The following is a 22867-nucleotide window of genomic DNA, read 5'->3' as shown; positions in this document are numbered from 1 at the left end:
ATATATATATATATCGTTATATATACAGACTTAAAGCTCTTGAATTCTTTACTTCAGACATTCTTTACAACTTCAGAGTACTGTTTCTTAAATTAGTGAACCTGCCGTACAACAGGGAGATACCAAGACCACTAAACCTACCCATTTGAACTTGACTGACTGAATAGCTACTGTTTCTATTCATTAAAAAAAATTATACATGAATTCAAAATACAGCAAATACATTCTAAATCTGTTGAAACACATCAATGTTTTTGATGCTCATTCAGTGCTTTTATTATTTTCATTTAGCATATTAAAGTGGCTATATGCAACTTTTTCCCCAAAATAAACGTAACAGTAGCCTTTTTATTTGACCATTTATGACTCAAACATCTCCTGATGAGCATACTGACACCTTGTCAGCTCACAGTGGGTGCACCTATAAGCCTGTATCCTATTTTTCCTATGTTCTGTCGGGTATGATTTTTCGCGCGCTGTCTGCGGATGTGACGTCAAGCGCGTTCATGTTAAACGTTTCAGATCACTCTGCCACCACCGCTAGTCGGCAATTAGCCTACACTCGCAAGCAGTGCAATGGATTGTGCGAATACACTGAAGAGACCCAGGACAACTCTGACACCAACAGTAACTCCACAGAAGACTAAAAAAGTTAAACCCCTGACAAGTGCCCGAAAAAGATAGAAGATTGAGGGCGACCGGCGCCGAGCAAGGACTAGAGTGAACGTCGGCTTCGCATTTGAGCCTTGCAGGGAGCTCAGATCTGTCATTTTGTGACACGTTATCTTCATTTTATGTTACGATTTATAAAACACTCACACTATTCTAAACAAACACTGAAATATACAAACACTATTACTATATAACTCCGAAGCACTACTGTGCATTTTGTGTCATATATATTGCAAACAAACTTAGTTTCTCAAACAATATATGTATTTGACTGTTCTTACCTCTGTAAACATAATGTTGACTTGTGAAGTGTGCACGTACGAGCGTGCGCTGCGAGAGCGAGCAGAAAGGAAGAGCAGTTCCGTTTTTTGGCCACAGGTGTCAGTCGCGAGTTTAAATTTCAGAAAATTGCATTTAGCCCCTTTAATAATGAAATTAAACAATTATAGGAGAATATTAAATTAATTTTAAGATATCCTCCCCTGGAGGATCACTGAGGCCCCCTAGTCAGTCGCGACCCCCCGGTTGGGAACCGCTGACCTAGTGGAACTGAAATCTCCACATCTTCCTGAGCGGAAATGCTCAGCATTGTGTAGTAATGTTTTATCATCTCTCACATTTTCCGTGTCACCATTCCTAGGTCATGTCAGGGGGTCGCCGGCGAGTACTTGAGCGGTCTGCATCGGAGGAGAGCGCTAGTGACCTGAGCTCTTCACCTTTTCCTGGAGACACCTTACCATGGAACCTTGCCAAACACCAGCGTGTCAAACGCTCCAAATCTGCCTCCGGAGATGTCCTGGACCCTGCAGAGAGAGCAGTCATTCGCATTGCAGGTTAGAGGAATCATAAAGTAATATTGCTGTGCTTACACGACTAAAATGAAGGTTCATTATTGGTATATGTGGCTCCATTGAACCTTTTTTTAATGTTAAAAGGTTCTATAGATTTTTAAAATGTTCTTCACACTAAAATAAAACAGTTCTTTTTAAGAACTGTTCATTGAAAGGTCCTTTAGGAACACAAAAAGATTCTTCTGTGGCATGGCTGCGAAAGACCCCTTTTAGAACATGTTTTTTAAGAATGTACTTGTTTTTGATCATTTAAGCCAATAAACGTTAAGGGAAAATGTGAGTTTTTTTTTTTAGATGTTAAAAAAGTAGTCACTCGCAACTATAATTTAATCTGCTGTAGCATAATTAAATATTTATGTGCTTTTTCTAAAATATTTATTTAGGTACAGTATTATTAGAGTAATTTTAGTCAAATTTTGTGGGCAAAGAAGTCCATTGTCTATTGTCAATATGGTAGCGATGTATGAAGCTCAGCTCACAGCAAAGTCAAACCAAGTAACTTTCTGTTGGAAAACAGTTTGATTTGACCATTGCAAAATTCACATAGGAAAATTCCCAGTATTGTGAATTCCTATTGAAATGACTGTATTTTGCCCTTTAAAATTTGCTAAACACAATAAATGTGACCACACCTTTTGATGGCAAGTTTTTGAATTGCAGTCAATGGAGAAAGTTGCTCTTTCACAGCAAGTTCCTTAAGCGCACAGAAAGGGCAACGTAATAACATTGTCACATGACATTATCCAGGAAGACTTCTTAAGTTTGTATGTCTGACAGTTGCTTTTAAAACATCTATAGTCACTCAAAAATTTTTACAGATGGATAAAAGTAGAGGCTTCTCTAACTGTATTTGCCTGTGAGCTTAAATGTGTTAGCATAGACAAATAATGTTTTAGATCATACACACAAGCCTGGAGTCCACTATGCAGAAGGAGTATTACTTGTTTGACAGGTGTCTGATGTGCTGTTGAAGTTTGTATAAAACAGACTTGCTTTTTTTGTGTTTGCTTAATATAGCTTTTTTTGTCAGTGTGACAAGAAAGTACCGGACTGTTTTAGGATATTATTGTCTTTTGGCTTAGAAAGGGAAATAAAAAACCCTGGTGTTTTGGATGTTCTGTACTTGCCGGTTTTAAATCTAGGTAGAACATTTATTGCAGAAAAGCACATTAAAAAACATATTACAGAGACAGACTGCTTTTTTGTTATTTAATTAAAAAGATGCTTGTGTGGATATTTATATCTAGTAACCTGCAGTAAGCCTGTTCCCTGTGTGACCCTGCCATGCTGCAATAGGACTGACGCAGCAGTTGTGTGTGTGTGTGTGTGTGTGTGTGTGTGTGTGTGTGTGTGTGTGTGAGTGCATAACAGACCATACACACTCATACAATATTAGGCAAGGGTGTGGTCAGAGGACTGCAGTGCTCTTATCTCATAAAGTTTCACAGATCTGCATTATGCACGCATAGGGATGATTCTGCCACTATTAAGCAGATTATTATGTTTCTCTGTGCCATACATTTTTTGTATTGGGGCAGAGTTTCCTCTGGTAAACTGACATCTTTATCTCACAGTGGAAAGCAGGATGCTGGTGTATATTCTGGATGAGCCACATCCATTGTTTTGTATAGTCTTTTGAGGCTGTTTCAGGAAACTTTACAGCATGCATTTTTTGCTTTCATTTGCGGAGTTGACCATGGTTCTGGTAATAAATACATTTGTCCACAAACTGGATTGCCACAGGATGTTTTGATAATTCAGGTTTGTACTGCACTTGGCTGCCATCCTGTGGCAGTAAATTGGCACTGTGAAAATGAGTTAGTCAGCAACTCTGCTTGCTCACTTTGCTGAATGCTTCATTTAAATTCATTGTGGGGCTGCTCAATTATGACAAAAATATGTCCCTTGATATTGTATATTAAAATTGCATCTCAATTATTCATTTTTCAAAATTATTGTCATGATGCACAATTATTTTTCAGGGACTAAGTACGCTTAACTAAAAGGTCTTGCATTAAAATAGTACATTTACGGTTGAGGTCAAAAGTTTACATACACCTTGCAGAATCTGCAAAATGTTAATTATTTTACCAAAATAAGAGGGATCATACAAAATGCAAGTTTTTTCTTATTTAGTACTGACCTGAAAAGGATATTTCACATAAAAGATGTTTACATAAAGTTCACAAGAGAAAATGATAGTTGAATTTATAAAAATGACCCGTTTCAAAAGTTTACATACGCTTGATAAATACTGTGGTGTTACCTGAATGATCCACAAATGTGCCTTTTTCTTTTTTTTTTTTCCTTTTTTTTGGGGGGCAGCCATGGCCTAATGGTTAGAGTTGGACTTGTAACCCAAAGGTTGCAGGTTCGAGTCTCAGGTCCGGCAGGGATTGTAGGTGGGGGAAGTGAATTACCAGCACTCTCTCCACCCTCAATACCACTACTGAGGTGAGTCCCTTGAGCAAGGCACCGAACCCCCAACTGCTCCCCGGGCGCCGCAGCAATAGCAATATGGCTGCCCACTGCTCCGGGTGTGTGTTCACGGTGTGTGTGTGTGTGTATGTGTGTGTGTGTTCACTACTGTGTGTGTGCACTTGGATGGGTTAAATGCAGAGCACAAATTTCAAGTATGGGTCACTATGGGTCACATACTTGGCCTCACATCACGTGAGGCCTCACATCCTTTTTTGAAGTGATAGTTGTTCATGAGTCCCTTGTTTGTCCTGAACAGTTAAAGGAGTAGTTCACTTTCAGAACAACAATTTACAGATAATTTACTCACCCCCTTGTCATCCAAGATGTTTATGTCTTTTTCTTCAGTCGTCAAGAAATTATGTTTTTTGAGATAAACATTTCTGGAAATTTCTCCATATGATGGACTTAAATGGTGCCCTGATTTTTGAATCTTCAAAATGCAGTTTAAATGCAGTTTAAATGCAGCTTCAAATGGCTGTAAACGATCCCAGCCGACGAAGAAGGGTCTTGTCTACCGAAACGTTCGGTCATTTTCTTAGAAAAATATATTTTTATATACCTTTTAAGCACTGAAACTCGTCTAGCACTAGGGCTTGTATTTTTAGAAATTGTAGAAAATGGCCGAACGTTTCGGTAGACAACACCCTTCTTCGTCGGCTGGGATTGTTTGCAGCCATTTGAAGCTGCATTTAAACGGCATTTAAACGGCATTTTCAAGATTCAAAAATCGGGGCACCATTTAAGTCCATTATATGGAGAAATTTCCAGATATGTTTATCTAAAAAAAATATAATTTCTTGACTACTGAAGAAAAAAAAGACATAAATATCTTGGATGAAAGGGGGGTGAGTAAATTATCTGTAAATTGTTGTTCTGAAAGTGAACTACTCCTTTAAAACTGCCAGCTAAATAAATAAATAAAAAATCCTTCAGATCACAAAAATTCTTTTTTTTTTTTTATAGCATTTTTGTGTATTTGAACCCTTTCGAACAATCAATGTATGATTTTGAGACAACTGAGGGACTCATGTGCAACTATTACAGAAGGTTCAAATGCTCACTGATGGTGCAGAAGGAAAAACGATGCATTAAGAGCCGGGGGGTGTAAACTTTTCAATGGAATGAAGATGTGTACATTTTTCAGATTTTGCCTAAATATTATACTTTTTCATTTAGTACTGCCTCCCAGAAGACAAAATAATTTAAATTTACCCTGATCTTCAAATTCAAAAAGTTTTCACATCTTCATTCCATTCAAAAGTTTACACCCCCCGGCTCTTAATGCATAGTGTTTTCTTCTGAAGCATCACTGAGTATTTGAACCTTCTGTAATAGTTGCACATGAGTCCCTCAGTTGTCCTCAGTGTGAAAAGATTAATCTCAAAATCATACAGTCACTGTCTGAAAGGGTTCAAGTAATCAAAAATGCTGAAAAACCAAACAATTTGTGGGATCTGAAGGATTTTTATGAAGAACAGCAGGCAGTTTAACTGTTCAGGACAAACAAGTGACTTGTAAACAACTATCGCTAAACAACAACAACAACAAAAAACAGCTATGGATTATGTAAACTTTTAAACAGGGTCATTTCTATAAACTCAACTATTATTTCTTCTTGTAGACTACATGCAAATGTCTCTTATGTGAAATATCTCATTCAGGTCAGCACTAAATAAAAAAAATAACATGCATTTTGTATGATCCTTCATATTTTGGTAAAATAATTAACATTTTACAAATTCTGCAAGGTGTACATATACTTTTGAACTCAGCTGTATAATGGTTAAAAGTCAAATGCATAGAATTTCTAGCTTGCTGTTGTGTTGCAGGGGCCATGTTTTATGCCCTGGTGCCTCAGGCTAGTGTGAGCACAGCAGAATGCTCTAAAATGTCTGGAATTTTACTTGTGTAGACATCAGAGAAAGGTGAGAGGGCTGACTTTTATGGGTGTCTCACAGGGTGATAGTGAGTTATAGTTTCCAGACATAGGATATTTTTAACCCAAGACCCTGCTTTATATAAAAGAAAATACATTCATACATTTTGTATACAGCTTTTTAGAAATACAGTCATGCTTAAAAATGCATTCAAACCTGTTTTCTCCCCTGTTTTAGTAATGCTTATGAGGTGCTGAGGGAAGGAATTCAGCATTTGAACTTTAACAAATCCAATCTTTCCTCCGTGCCATCACTGCACAGCACAAACTGATTATCAGTTACTCCTCACAAGAACTACTGGCATGTAGAAGATCTCCAGAGGATTGCATTTGGCATTTGTGTCTAATTAACAATTTAATCAACACATACAGATATTTTACAGCGTGACAGCCTGCTATCCATATGTTGTCATATATCCGCTTGTGCAGTTTTTGTTTAGTGTGGTCCTGAAAACTTTAAGATGGTTGGTTCCAGAAAATTCTTGGGAAAGTCTGTAACCTTTAGAGAGCACACCAGGATGAATCAATTATTTATGATTAACTATAAATAGCATGCAGAAGTTGATTCCACATACCTCAAGACCTCAAAAAATCCAGTGAATTATTTACTGATAGTTCAGATAGTTAAGCATCTGTTTGACTTACTATTTTTCAAAGTTATTGTTACATTTCACATACTTTGATTCTGCCATAGCTCAGAAACAGATCTGACCGAAATCAGTGGAAGTTGATGGAAGTTTCGATTTTGATCAATATATTGATTTTGTCTTATGTGCTATTCAGGGTAAGTACATTGATACAAGTAAAATATAGCTTTTTTTCTCATGTTAGACAATGACAGTACATAATAAGGTGGCAGTTCATTTGTTCTAATGGCTAATATTTTCAAGATTGTATATTCCCCAAATGTTAGTCCTGCTGCCACCACATGGTGTCAGTAGTTCAAACAAAAATACCTGAGAAATGTGTTTTAGATTGAACACTTCTCATACAGGGTTTACAGCAAACATTGTTTTTTCTCTATAGTGTAGAGTTTGAGTGATGCTGATCACGTAGACCAAGATTAAAAGCTCCTTAGGCCAATAAGACATCTGTCCTGCTGCTGTAATGTAGAAACCTTAGACATTAGTGTCAAGCCATTATTGATTATCTGATTATGAAACAGAGATGAAAAGCTAACAGTCAGTGTAAATGCTTTGAAATACTGCTATACTTTGGTTTTCATGATGAAGATAGACACATGTTGGTTCTTTTAACTCTTTCCACTCAGCAACAACCTAAAATACCACAGCAAGACGCTAAAAACAATTTAATACATTTTTTTAACCACATAGGAACAACCTGCCAAACCCACAATGCACTTGGATTGCAGCAGTGAGTTTTGCAGTATGGGTGTTTTCTTCAGCACATGTAAAATTCTAGTTTTGATGAACTAGCTGTTTAAATATGATTTGTGCATAATCCATTTGACATATTTTAGAGCATATGCAGTTCTCTTATATTTTGACAGATTAACTGTGCACTTTCTGTTTTCATTTCACATTTGGCAAAGGTGTCCAGAGTGCATATATCAGGCATGATTAAATTATTTCATTTTCAAGTTTACATGGCATCTCCAAACAAGCAAGGGAGATTTAAATTGGGATTGATGTATTTTTCCAGAAATATACTCCCTTCTCTTATATAAGCGTGTGCATAGTCAGCGGTATTTATTTTGACATTTTATGCCTTCTGAAGCCTAAATATTTGCAGTAGTTTGAGAAAGAGTTTCTCTGTGACATTAAAAATGTCAAATACTGACAATCGTTATCCAGGGTATTGGAAAAGAGTTGACTGGTTGATGGATTGTGGCCGTCTCGGGAATGCTCGTAATGTGGGCACATCTGGTGTAGGGGATTTCTTATGGTAAGGGGTGGGGTTTACCCCCTTGAGACCGTTGGGGTTTTTTTTTTTTATAAGATGGCTGTGAAGCATCAAACATAGCTGCTACCAGCTTGACTTAGTTTTTAGAGAGGGGCCAAGGAGCAGCAGAATTGCGCCTCGCACCCACTTCATTCTTTAAAAGCTAATTGCTTTTTAAAGTGATAAAAGTTCACTTCCTCTAACCCCGTCCTCATCTCAGGAAGCTTTTCCATTTCCTCCTGAGATAGGCTGCAGGACATACTTCATAGAAAAGGGCTTTATTTTCTCTCCCCTTCCCACTCGATCTCTCTCTGCTTATTTAATCACTGTCACTCTTTCAAAAACACACACACATAAGTGGCTTGGTCTCCATTCTGTTAGTGGTTTCCTATCAGGAAGTTTATGTATATTGTACTGTTATTGGCAGCTTCTGTATTAAGTGTTATTACTTTGTCACACTGCTGCCAAAATCTAGTCTGTTTAACAATTTTATCTAGCACCCTGAATCACAAAACCAGTCATAAGGGTCACTTTTTTAAAATTGAGATTTAAACATCTTTGAAAGCTTTACATTCATTCATGTATAGTTTGTTAGGACAATATTTGGCCGAGATACAACTATTTGAAAATCTGGAATCTGAGGGTGCAAAAAAAGTCAAAATATTGAGAAAATCACTTTTAAAGTTGTCCAAGTTCTTAGCAGTGCATATTACTAATCAAAAATTAAGCTATGATATATTTATAGTAGGAAATTTGCAAAATATGTCCATTGAACATGATCTTTGCTTAAAATCCTAATGTTTTTGGCATAAAAGAGGCTATAGCAACAAATATATAGTCACACATATAAAACTTTTTTTTTTTTTTTTACATTACTGCAATGATGATAGAATGTTCTGGGTGGTTGGTAGGACATTGCTGGTGGTTTATATGGTGTTCTGGGTGGTTCCTTGGTGGTTTCAAGGGTGTTTAGGTGGTTACTAAGGCATTGCCAAGTAATTTCTAGGGTAATCTGGATTGCTGCCAAGTGTTTTCTATGGCAAGTAAGTGTTGTCAAAAGTACTAGTTATTTGGTACCAAGTTGTTACTAAATTTTTAAAGAAATGTAACAATGCCTCTGTTGTTACCAAGACTGGTCTTACAGAGAACCTGCTGATAGGCGGAAGTTTTCAAAATGTCTTGTATGTATTTGTCTGAGTGCTCTTTGAAGAATTTAAAGGGGACATCGGATGCAAATTTCAACTTGAATTTGAAAATCAGGGTAAATTTAACTTGTTTTGTCTTCTGGGAAACATGTAAGTTCTTCTATAGCTTTTGAAGGGCAGTACTAATTTAAAAATATATTTAGGCAAAATAAGAAAAATTTACACATCTTCGTTCTGTTCAAAAGTTTACACCCCTGACTTTTAATGCATCGTTTCTCCTTCTGAAGCATCAGTGAGCATTTGAACCTTCTGTAATACAAATGACTTTAATAATCAACGATTGGCTCTTTCATTTAGAAGGCGGGGCTTATGCGCCATATTTGGCGTTGCACTTTCTCCCATTCATAAGTTAGAGGAGAGCACAGTGTTCCTATATATAAAGTGTTTGCCTTAGTGTGCTAAAAAATCAAATAACTTATGGGACTTGAAGATTTTTTCTAAATAACAGCAGGCAGTTTAACTGTTCGGGACAAACAATGACCATCAAGGAATTTTAACTAAAGTATTTTGCAGACATTTCATAAAGACCCTTAAGAATGATACCAACTTGAAAAATTGGCATCCAATGTACCCTTTAAGCATTTTTTTTACACTTTAGGCCAATCATGCCAATCATAACGCCATATATATATTTTTTTTGTTCAGCATGGTTTTACACTTATATATCCTTTTATTATAACAAACAAGGTATAGACATGATGTAAGTGATCCTTTGTGCAGTATAGATTACTATAGCTTTTTTGATTATACCTCGATTTTTCAGCTTTGATGATTTTACAGAGAACACTTTTTGCTCACTTGAGGTATATAACATTCGCAATTTGAATAAAAGTTTTACTTTTTCGCTGCTTGGTAGACACTGCAAAGTTTCTGGAAACTGTGATGATTGACATATAGTAGTGATAATGATAGCAACGGACAAGACAGACAAATCTGACACTGTCAAAATAAATGTGCATTCAGTCTTGGAGTGTAAATTTAAGCTAATAGGCCTGCCATTTGTTCCATCCAATATCATGCATTTCTTTTGTCTTTGTTTTATCTTTTCATCTTTGTAAACAATGTTTACTTTTAAATATTTGAAGACTGCATGCTGTTTTAATGTATGTACTAAAATGTTGGTATTGTAACAACACTACTTGCTAGACTTTAGGGTATGCTGGGTGACCAGTAGTTGGTTTGTAAGGGTGTTTTAAAGATTGCTAAGTGGTTTCAAGTGCGTTCTGGGTTTTTGCCAAATGGTTTCTAAGATTGTTGTTATAGTGGTTATATAGTGTTTTTAGTGATTTCTTACTGGTCCAATGTATAAAGAGCTTTTTCCCAACTGTTTTATCACCTTGCAAGATTTACAAGTGTCATGGCACACCTGTCCTCAACAAGCCACATTATTTGAAGTATTTTGCATGTTTAAATGTGGTTCTTTATGTTCCACAGAAGAAAGTATGTCACCTTGAGGTTGAGTTGAGTTGAATAATTTCTGAGTGGACTGCCCCTTTAAGCATAATGTCATTCTCATGTAGATGCCAGGACTTGTGTATGTTTGTTCACACATTGTTGTTATTGAGTCTGAATGCATGTGAGAGTGTCAAAGCCCTGCTGAGATTTAGCCAACATTAGTCCACACTACATACTTCATTACTGTTTTTCCATTCATGCTGACCTATATTTTTGGCCAGCTTCATAATGCTTCATTGTACTAGATCTGATGTCCTTAGAAAGCAGCCTGTTGCTCATGTGTGTCCATGTATGTGTGTTGCATGTATGCCTTTAAGAGGTGGGACCGTGCTGTGTGTGTGTTGGTATTTCTCAAGCTTGAGGAGGGGAGTGGTACTGGTGGTCTGGAACGAGAGCCAGAACTGTGGGGGAATACTCACTCACACACTTACTCATACACACACACTTACTCACACACACACACACACACACACACACAGACTGGAGAGAGTGAGACTGTACAAACACACCAGTCTGTTCTGACAGACCAGTCGTCAGGAAGGCACGTCCGAAGAGGGACTGAAGAAGGGAAAACAGACGAGAGATTGACCTGACCTCACTCCAGGGCCATGTCCATGTACGATCCAGCCAGCGTGACTGCTCAAGTAGACGAGCAGGAGTTTGTGCAAGCCTACGAGAGCGTCAGGGAGAAGTATAAAGGTACTCGAGCCGCGGCTGTCACCGTCCGTGTGTGAATGCACCATATGTGCGACTGTGATTGTGTGGGTACATTCACGTCTGGAGAAGAGGGGGATGTTGCTCCGGGATTGGCGTCGGGTTTAAGTAGTTCCATATTGATTGGCACAGATGCGTCTGATTGCAGAGTTGCAAAAGACTAAACCTAGAGGCACTAGTAGCTCTGAAACTTTGGATTGGCTTGAGTTCTACAGCTGTTTCTGTGAAAACACATGCTGACGGGTCTATTTACTTCAGATTTAATTCAGACGTCTTCGACCCACCCGGTGTGTCATGGTTTTCAATCATGTAGTAAGGGACTGTCTATAAACAACATGCCTTATGAGACAAGTGTTAATCATTACTCTTGGAAAATGCATCACCTCATTTGTCCAGATATGATGACTAATATGTTGTAGTTTCATAATATTTATCTTAGAGTATTCACCTTTATTTACATACAAGACTCTGAAAAGCAATAGTATTTAAAGTATTTGAAAGCTTAGAGCCATAAAGATTTTTTTTTTTTAATTTAGTTGAAAGAAATTAGTACTTTTATTAAGCAAGGGTGCATTAAATTGACCCCAAAGTGACAGGAAAACATTTATAATTGTTTAATAAATGAATTCATAAATCTAAGATTTTTATTTGGGGTCATGTGGAACTAATAACAATAAAAATTTAGCATTATCACAGAAATAAATGTGACCCTGGACCACAAAACCAAGTAGCATGAGTATATTTGTAGCAATAGTCAAAAATACATTGTATGGGTCAAAATGATCGATATTAAGTATTATATTAAGTAGGATATTAGGTAAAGATCATGTTCCATGAATATATTTTGTAAATTTCCTGCCATAAATATTTTAAAACTTAATTATTGATTAGTAATATGCACTGCTAGAAGCTTCATTCGGACAACTTTAAAGGCAATTTTCTCAATATTTAGATTTTTTGTGCACTAAGATTCTAGATTTTCAAATAGTTGTATCTCGGACAGATATGGTCCTATCCTAACACACACGTCAATAGAAAGATTATTTATTCAGCCTTATGACTGGTTTTCTGCTCCAGGGTCACAAATTACATTTTTAAATATTAAAATGTAAAACAGTTATTTTAAATTGTAATCATATTTTACAATTTTACTCCTAAATTCATGTTTTTTTTTTTTTGTTTTTTTTTTGTGAAGGCATTTTTACAATACATAGTGTGACAAAACAGATTGAATGTCTTGCATGGCTCATGTTCTTAAGTATGTAACCATCCTCTCCCATAATCCAACTTCTGCCCCATGCCTGCAGGACTAGGTCCTGAGGATAGATCTATAAATATCGCCCCAGTTTATTATTGTGGAGTAGAACTGGACCCAGACAGCCAGCATAAGTCTAAAGATGAGGGAATATGAAGTCTGAATGAATCCTCTAGAGGATTTTGGACAAAAGGAACTTATTGCCCTGAACATTTTATGTGAAAGTGTGTTTATACTAGCAAATTATAGGTTAATACAAAAATTGGTTGTGTTAGTACAATTTACACAGTTTTGCATTGACTGTCATGAGGTCAGGTTGCACCCTTTCTTTGAATCCTGAATGTTAAATGGATTGCACAAGGCCTATCTAATAATGCCAAACCTATTTAAACACTCTTTATGATCTAGGTGTAAAATGGTTTGTGTCTTCTTGTGGACCTCCTCTCTTTTGAAGTGTGTCACATGGTGACAAATTCCATGACCCACTGAGACTGACCAGTTTTCCCTTTTGTGCCTTTGATTTTTGCGACACCTGCTGATAAGAAGTAGATTTAGAGAAGACTAAGAACTACACAGATTGAATCAGAGTGGACTATTTATCGAAATATCCCAAGCTGAATCTGTAGCATTAATACTTTCTCCATTTTAGGATTATTTTAAATGTGCCAGATTATTGATCTTCGAGTGTGTGTTCCTGTTCCAATGTGGAACCACTTCAGTACTGATGGATAGAAATGCAGCGCGGCGGATATTTTGGTATCATTTCTGTTTTTAACATCTGAACATGATACTCGTCACATATGTCTCCTAAATAAGACGGATGAACTAATTATAACCAGACTGAAACCTGTCCTATGTTTGGATTTCTTTTAAATGAAACATTCACAGCTGTCTTCAGATGCAGGATCGGGTTTCGTGGCTGGTATGACATCACATTCAGTCCACACCTTCCTTTTACCACATCTGTCTCCGAACTACAAACTGACCTTTGACCCTAGGGAATGGCTTTTTGAGCTGTGTGATTGTGAGGTTGTATGGTAACCAGGTAAGAGAGCCTGTGTTTGATCAGCGGAGTGCATCCTCTAACCTTAACCAAACACATAGTCCCATAGATGACTGTCTTACGGCTGCTGTTGACCCGGGTTGACCCTGTGTTCAGGGAGGAGTAGCTTTTAAAGATGCAAAGCGCTGTTAAACCTTAGGTTGGCCACATCTTGAGTTGGTATGCACGCTCACACTGAATGATTTAACCTTTGACACTTGGGTGATTAACCTGATATCACCATGGCAAGGCCCCCTCTAAAGCCTTTTTGGAATTCCTGAAGTACATTAGTGAAGTAAGGAAAAAGGAAGTGACTTATTAACCCAAATACTTGCTTTGTATATTTTAATGTAATTAAATGCAGTGGTGCAAAAAAATATTTGGACAATATCAAACCAAGTGGCATTTTTAAGCAAATCATTTCAGTTTGGGAGTTTAAAGGTTTAAAATGATAAAACAATAGATACACTACTGTTCAAAAGTTTAGGGTTGGATAGATTTATATATTTATACAACAGTTCGTTCTGGTTCTCAAATCTGATTGGTTGAGAACCGTGAGAAGTTATATCTCTCACTTCTGAGAAAATAAGTTAGAATTGCAAGATAACTGACTTTATATCTCACAATTGCAAATTTAAATCCTGCTATTCTGACTTTAAAACTTGCAATTATGTTTATATCTTAATTCTGAGAAAAAGTCAGAATTGCGAGTTTGTATTACACAGTTCTGAGAAAATAAGTTAGAATTGCAAGATAACTCATAATTCTGACCCTTTACTCGCAATTGTGAGCTTACATCTTGCAATTTTGAAAAAAAAAAATCTGAATTTGGAGAAAAAAGTTAGAATTGCAAGATTTAAACTCGCAATTGTGAGAAAAATAGTCAGAATTGCGAGTGATTGCGATTCTGACTTTTTCTTGCAATTGCGAATTTATATCCGCTATTCTGACTTTAATACTCCCAATTGTAAGTTTATATCTTAATTCTGAGAAAAATGTCAGAATTGCGAGTTTGTATTACACAGTTCTGAGAAAAAGTCAAAATTGCAAGTTTCTATCTCTCACTTCTGAGAAAATAAGTTAGAATTGCAAGATAACTCACAATTCTGACCCTTTTCTTGCAATTGCAAGTTTATATCCCTGTATTCTGACTTTAAAATTGTGAGTTTATATCTTAATTCTGAGAAAAAAAGTCATAATTGCGAGTTTGTATTACACAGTTCTGAGAAAATAAGTCAGAATTGCAAGATAACTCACAATTCTGACTTTTTTTTCTTGCAATTGTAAGAAAAAAATCAGAATTGCGAGAAAAAAGTCAATTGCAAGATGTAAACTCGCAATTGCGAAAAAAAACAGTCAGAATTGCGAGTTATCTTTTTAACTTGCAATTATGAGTTTATATCAGATGTGAGAAAAAAAGTCTGAATTGCAAGATATAAACTCACAATTGCGAGTTATTTTGGGATTCTGACTTTATTTCTTGCAATTGTGAGTTTATATCCCAGTATTCTGACTTTATCACGCGCAATTGTGAGTTTGTAACCCACAATTCTGAGTTTATATCTTAATTCTGAGAAAAAAAAAAGTCAGAATTGCGAATTTGTATTCCGCAATTCTGTGAATAAAAGTCAGAATTGCAAGATGTAAAGTCAGAATTGTGAGTTATCTTGTGATTCTGACTTTATTTCTTGCATTTGTGAGTTTATATTCCGCTATTTTGACTTTTTAACGCTGAATTGTGAGTTTATATCTTGAGAAAAAAATTCAGAATTGTGAGTTTGTATTATACAATTCTGAGAAAAAAAGTCAGAATTGCGAGTTATCTTGCAGTTTACACTTTATTTCTCGCATTTGCGAGTTTATATCTCGAACCTCTGGGAAAAAAAAGTCAGATTTGTGAGATTTAAACTCTCAATTGCAAGGAAAAAAAGTCAGAATTGTGAGACGAAAAATTCACAATTACCTTTTAAAAAAATATTCAATGACGGAAATGGGCTTCCATACTTCTTTTCCAAAAATTAATTGAAAAACTTGCAAAAATAAGCGAATTTGAAAAAAGGGATAGCATCATTGATTGCGAGATGTCAGTTGATTTTATATTTTATTGCTAATGAAGTGAAAATCAGTAAGAGTCCAAATACTTTTTGGGGCCACTGTAGTTTCAACTCCAGACTGTTTATTTGAATGAGGACAAACATAGCCAAACCTCATCATGTCAGTTTATAATGTGAGATTTTAATGTATTACAATGGATCACATTGGATAATCATAAAATAAGGTAAACAGCAACTGGCATATCTTTGACAAAGTCTGTCTGTGTTCATAACTGGCCATAACTTCCTTGTTTTAATTGAGCTACCTTTAGGTCGTCCACATATGGAGCAGCTCTATCCGTTCAACTCCCTCAGCCAGGATCAGGTTTATGCAACATGATCTTACATTCTAAAATAGTGTCTCTAAAAAGCCTACACAGTCATGAACAAACAGACATCCGTGAGTATGCATAAGACGAGTGTATGTTCACTTATTCATAACACAGATTTGGATTTGAGCTGATGCTAGTCACACGGTTAAAAGTATTTGATGTGTATCCGTACAGTATTTGTTACATGTGGTTTCCTGGAAGTATGTCCTGAGACACACCCACTTGCACATAAATACACCCATGAGTAAAGCTCATGACCCAAATGAAAACTCCTAAGGATGGCACGGCCTATGAGTATTGAGGGATTACTTTTTGTAATGTGATAATGATTCATGTCATTAAGCATTCCCGTGTGAAATACGTGGATCATCTTGGGAAAGTCAGCTCTTTATATTTAGAAAACCTTGGCTGGGGTACAGAGTCACCCTCTTTGAATGTTAATGATAATATTACATTCTGTTTACATAGAATAACAGCATGTTATGCGTTCTTTATTGAAATTTCCTATTTGGTTTCTTGAATCTTTAGTTTTGCAACAGGAGTAGTTCACCTAAAATGTCATTATAAACCTAAATAAATTGCGAAACACTGTAAAAAGAATTTGAAAAATGTCTATAAAAAGAATGTTGATAGGGTTCAGTGTTGATTTGGGCCCCACTGACTTTCATTGTATTGACAAAAACAAAAAAGAAACGGTGCATAATTACAGAAATGTCCTTTTTGGGTCAATTTGAGTCCCATAAAAGCATTTAAGTTGCATGATCAACATACGTTAGCATTACAGTGAGTATCGGAGCAGCTAGTAACTGAACGTGGAAAATGGAGCATGTGGGAGTGCTGTAAAAGTTTTTCCTGTCCGAGGCCTGCATGCACGTCTTAAAGAGGGAAAGTTTGGGTAATGGAAGTTATGGTGTTCGAACTGGAATAGAAAGGAAATATTATTGTTATTACACTGTGAAAATGTGTTCTTTTTGGAGAGAGAGGATGGAAAGAAATAGGTCGAGAAATAATAGTTAGAATCCATGAATATCTATCTAATTTATAAAAGCTATTTATTTATTTATTAAATTTGATAGATCAGACTTTTCTTGCTAATATATTATGAAATAAGAGAATATGGAGTCACACTTGAGGAGGAAAATGCCTCAGTTTTATTCAGAGGCCCAAACTGAGAAAAATATGATATATGGTGCAGTTGCTGATATGGCCAAAAAGTAAGATAAAGAAGCCATTCTGATAGCTTTTATCAATAATGAATCAACAAAACCAATATAACAGCTTTGCCAGACTAATTACATAAAATGCAAATAGATATCAATTGTCACTCTATTAGGGGACCATGGAATCTGTTTTACCCCCCTCCCCCTTTTTCAGTTTTAATTTTTATGTATTCTATTTTTTCCATTTAAAATTTTCTAGGCCCAGTTTTAATGGTTAAATAAAATATTTTAATCAAATAGCATGTCTAATTAATTAAAATCATGAAGCTTACACAATTTAACAGCAATTTATTAAAAGTTTAACAAAAAATAAATAGTTAAGGCCCTATGAAATGCATTATTTTTCTCAAATTTAGTTTTATTTTTTTACCAAATTCTGTGTATTTCATTCATTTTCTGGATTCCATTTTAATGGTTTCATTAAATTGTAATGATCAAAAACATGTCTAATTAATTGATTTTATTACGATGTATTAATTTGTTTATTTTAGATATTAGAAATACTGTGTTTTTCTGGTAAATAAATTCTGGTATATATATTAAATATTCCTTAAAAATAATTTTCTAATAATAATAATAATTTTAATAGTAGTAGTAGTACCATCATTGAATTTATCAATGTTCTATTTCTGTTACAGTTTCTTTAAATTAAGCCAAACTTTTTATTTCAACAGGTTGCTGCATGTGGAGACCTTTAAGTGTCTGTTTGTATATGATATGATGATAGTTTTCCTTAAAAGGGCCGGTAAAATGCTCATGAAGTGACTCTAAGAGCAGTTCTAGAGATTGATCATGTGTTCATGTCCTCATATATTGAAGTAGCAGAGGCTGAAAACACTGCAAGGTTCACACGAGCTTCAGTATATGTGTAGTAAACTAAATTACGTGTCTGCGCCACTCATTCACAAAGAGACACATGCAGGATTCATAGTCTTTTTGCAGCATAATATTAGTCTATATCGCATTTTGATATAAGTGTACTGACCTACTTTTGACTTATTCATCCCAAATTCTGTGAAATTCCACATTGTACAGTAAATTCCATTTTTATGACTGGATGTCTACATTTTCCGTATCACAGAATTCATAAAGGCCTAACTTACTGTATATCTCTAAGTAATGTTTTATTAAGGTAATATTTAAAAATGCTTTTAAAATGCTTTTCTAGTTTTATGATCAAAGCTCTGTAGTTTTTACTGTGTTGGCAAAACATAATGCAATACAATACAGTGATGACTGAGAGATATACGTAAGCCTGATGTATCATATTTGATACTTGCATTTTAACACGATTTTCATGTTACATGATATAGTAGGCTTTATAGGGTTAACACACATTTACCAACACATGATTTGTTTCTTGGACGTTTCTTTGGGTTTCTAGTAAGAAAATGGCTGTCCAAATGTCCTTCAACACTTTCACACATGGGATGGACACACTTTGTAGCCAGTATTGGTAACTGGAGAATGTTTACTGCTCTTTTCTTCACCTCTCCAGGATTTCCCACATCTGCGCACAGCACCTTATGTTTTAGATTTGAATGTTTTTGGACTGTCTTTGACCTTTGGTGTCTTTATGATTCTGTCTACATTTCTAATGTGTCTTTTTTGTATATATATTCATTGTCCCCCTTAAATTCTGTGGTGCTCACGGCCAAGTCTTGATCTAATCTGTGTGTTTTGGAAACTTAAGCTTGTTTGTTCTGCATACCTGCTCTTTTCCCCACTTTTTGCAGCCTGGGCAGGAAACCCTGTTTTTGATCATTTCAGCTCATGACTGATCACTCACACTTAAGGAAGAATGAATGTGCTATCTGTCTGTGACTGGTTGTCAGTAGGTTAAAAATTTGCTCGGTTAGTGTGGAATTTCTGTCACTGGGATACCAAGGATGTCTGAAACAAACTCCCCATCCGCCTGCTAATGCGGCACATAAACTTGAACCATGGAACCTGTGAGCTGTAGAAACATCTGAGTCACTTCATTGTGTTGAGTCATGGAATGTTCAGTCATTGTATAGTAGATAGTACTTTTCCTGTTTATGTTATCCAAGCAAACCCATTGAAGATGACTAAGATGATGTCTATTCAAAAGCTAATGCTAATACATGAGTGTGCCAGATGGTATTTACCGAGCCTCTCAATAAAACATCAGTTTATCCTATCACCTAGCTCTAAACTGCAATGTGTGGATAATTAGGTATTAAAATATTATAAACATCAACATCATACATTTTTGTGAAGCTGCTTTGAAACAATGTCTATTGTGAAACCGCTTGACTTGACTCTGACTACTGTATTGTCTGAGGCGCAAACATATGGAGCAGCGGTTTTAGCTTTGATCAGTGGCACGCTAGACCTGTCTTATGCCAGGAGTGCTGTATCAGATTGCCACGAATGCCATGTGTGTTCATAAGGCCTGTTGGCAAGATACTGGATGAGGGCTATTGTTCAGGATTTTCAAAAACTGCACGTAAATCCACTATTGACACATATCTTTTAGAAAAGTGAACAAGAGAAACATAACTAGGTCAAAACCGCATTGCCTATTTATTAATATTATTTTATTAACAAATCGCATATTTGAAATCTAAACAAGTACATTCTCACCTAAAAAACTCTTAAAACTACATTCTGTGACACAAAAACAGTTTTATTTATAAAATTATTGTGGATTTGAGCATCCGCCATGACACTCACTGTGAGAAATACCGCTAACAGAGTGATACAAACTGTAATACGGTTGCCGTTTCCGATATCATTAGAATAGTGCACTCTTTCAGCCAATCAGATTCGAGAACCAGAAAGAACTTTGTGTTTGTTGTACAGTCGTGGCCAAAAGTTTTGAAAATTACATAAATATTGGAAATTGGAAAAGTTGCTGCTTAAGTTTTTATAATAGCAATTTGCATATACTCCAGGATGTTATGAAGAGTGATCAGATGAATTGCATAGTCCTTCTTTGCCATGAAAATTAACATAATCCTGAAAAAAACTTTCCACTGCATTGTTAAGAAGGCTTCAGGGCGTCCAAGAAAGTCCAGCAAGCCCCAGGATCGTCTCCTAAAGAGGATTCAGCTGCGGGATCGGAGTGCCACCAGTGCAGAGCTTGCTCAGGAATGGCAGCAGGCAGGTGTGAGCACATCTGCACGCACAGTGAGGCCAAGACTTTTGGAAGATGGCCTGGTGTCAAGAAGGGCAGCAAAGAAGCCACTTCTCTCCAAAAAAAACTTCAGGGACAGATTGATCTTCTGCAAAAAGTATGGCGAATGGACTGCTGAGGACTGGGGCAAAGTCTCATTCTCAGATGAAGCCTCTTTCTGATTGTTTGGGGTGTCTGGAAAAAGGCTTGTCCGGAAGAGAAAAGGTGAGCGCTACCATCAGTCCTGTGTCATGCCACCAGTAAAGCATCCTGAGACCATTCATGTGTGGGGTTGCTTCTCATCCAAGGGAGTGGGCTCACTCACAATTTTGCCCAAAAACACAGCCATGAATAAAGAATGGTACCGAAACACCCTTCAACAGCAACTTCTTCCAACAATCCAACAACAGTTTGGTGAAGAACAATGCATTTTCCAGCACGATGGAGCACCGTGCCATAAGGCAAAAGTGATAACTAAGTGGCTCGGGGACCAAAACGTTGACATTTTGGGTCCATGGCCTGGAAACTCCCCAGATCTTAATCCCATTGAGAACTTGTGGTCAATCCTCAAGAGGCGGGTGGACAAACAAAAACCCACTAATTCTGACAAACTCCAAGAAGTGATTATGAAAGAATGGGTTGCTATCAGTCAGGATTTGGCCCAGAAGTTGATTGAGAGCATGCCCAGTCGAATTGCAGAGGTCCTGAAAAAGAAGGGCCAACACTGCAAATACTGACTCTTTGCATAAATGTCATGTAATTGTCGATAAAAGCCTTTGAAACGTATGAAGTGCTTGTAATTATATTTCAGTACATCACAGAAACAACTGAAACAAAGATCTAAAAGCAGTTTAGCAGCAAACTTTGTGAAAACTAATATTTGTGTCATTCTCAAAACTTTTGGCCACGACTGTATAGTCGGAAACATCTTGAAATTTATTTTTTTTTTTTATTAAATATGTATGCAAATTGTATAATATCCAAGGTACACATTTCTAGTAATTGTGCAGTTAATTCTTATATTGTTTTTTTTTTTTTTTTTTTTGTAGAAAGTTTTGGAATATTTGTCCTCTCCCCAAATATGTCACCACCGAAACACAGTAATAATAATTTAATTAAAGGGGCTATATTGACCTGTTAATATTTTGCTTGTATCTGCATTGTAAATATATTTTTCGTTATTTTATTAATAACAAATATGAGGTAAATTAATAACAATTACATTTTTAACAAAATTTCAAGTGTAATTCCTGAGATTTGTTGTATTTTGAATCCAATATTTTTTTAACGTGCAAAAAGTTGATAATACTGATTTCAAAGTTAAGGATTCATTATTTTGAATATGCTTTGAACCAAACACCATCATAACATCTTAGTTGATAATTAACCATACTTTATTAGTGACAGTAATGCTTTGGTAGCGACCATTTGCATAACTGTACAAAAATTGTTTATTTCTCCAAAATATGAGGATTATGTGTTCCCTTTTGTCACTATCGAAACAATAATGACATGTTTTGTCGTGACTGTTTCGTTAGTGATACATTTATTGACTAACACCCAAAAAATTATGTCACTACCGAAACTCCGCCAAATGTTTTGGTATTGACAATTTTAGATACTTTGGAACCTAGCTAAAAGATGCTAATCAGCAAATGGTTAGCTAGCACAGTTCTCAACAGTGGTACACATATAAAAATGAAATATTATGAAATAACTCCCAAAATGTGTTCCCAATATTTTGTTCAGTAGCGACATTATTTAAAGTTACAAACAGATTTTTCAGATACAAAAAAAAAAAAATGATGTCAATATTTTTTATAAGTTAAAAGTCCCAATTGAAAGTTTGAAATTTTATATAAATTAAGCTTACTGATTTTTGTAATTATTATTTTGTGTTTCATTAGATAATAGAAGGGTCTTAGAAAACTTCTAAAATTTGAATACTTAAATGACTTTTATGTATTTTATGTATTTTAATGTTGCTCATTCTTTGTGTGACAAGTAAAAATTATGCACCAATACATTATTCTTGATGTACTTTGTTGCGATTCGTTGGTAACAAGCCTGTTTTCTTGTGACAAACCTGCTAGATATATAAATCAGCAGAAGACCTCACAATGTTGTCTTGACAAAAACTCACTGACTCACAAATAAGATGAAATTTTTGCGGTGGGTTTTGTAAAAGATTGAACAGAAGTTTGACAGCATTCTCAGAAGGCGTTGTGCTGCCATTTGTCAACTGTCAGCACATAATTAACCAGTGAAAGTTGACTGATGAGGTTTAATTGAGTGTTTGGCTGTTGTTTATTCGTCTTGACTGATGGCTCAATAACTTATTGGGAAATAAATGCTACACGGTGAGCACAGAATGCATCTTTTCGGTACTTGGAGCTGTATTATTTTTACGAGTAAACTGTTGAAACGCATTGTTGCACTATAGGAACAACATCTTGAGAAATTTCTTCAAACATATAACAGAAAGAATTCCCTCAGAGATAGAGGATAGGGTTCAAATAATCAGCCTGCTAGTTATCAGATTGGCCAAGGTCCTGCTTAGTAAACCGTGT

At 35.9% G+C, this 22867-nt stretch overlaps 1 protein-coding gene across 1 annotated transcript in view; it reads left to right on the top strand.

The window, feature by feature from the left end:
• LOC141289354 (epiplakin-like) overlaps window positions 1-22867 on the top strand; it is a 165527-nt gene that overhangs the window by 17629 nt on the left and 125031 nt on the right. Inside the window, exon 4 of the mRNA XM_073821468.1 lies at window positions 1313-1505. Within this exon, the coding sequence (XP_073677569.1) occupies window positions 1313-1505 (193 nt within the window). The remainder of the gene's footprint in view (window positions 1-1312; window positions 1506-22867) is intronic.

This window comes from Garra rufa, chromosome 17 (assembly GCF_049309525.1).
Source record: "Garra rufa chromosome 17, GarRuf1.0, whole genome shotgun sequence".
Classification (NCBI taxonomy): Eukaryota; Metazoa; Chordata; class Actinopteri; order Cypriniformes; family Cyprinidae; genus Garra; species Garra rufa.
This window is presented reverse-complemented; position numbering and strand designations above follow the sequence as displayed.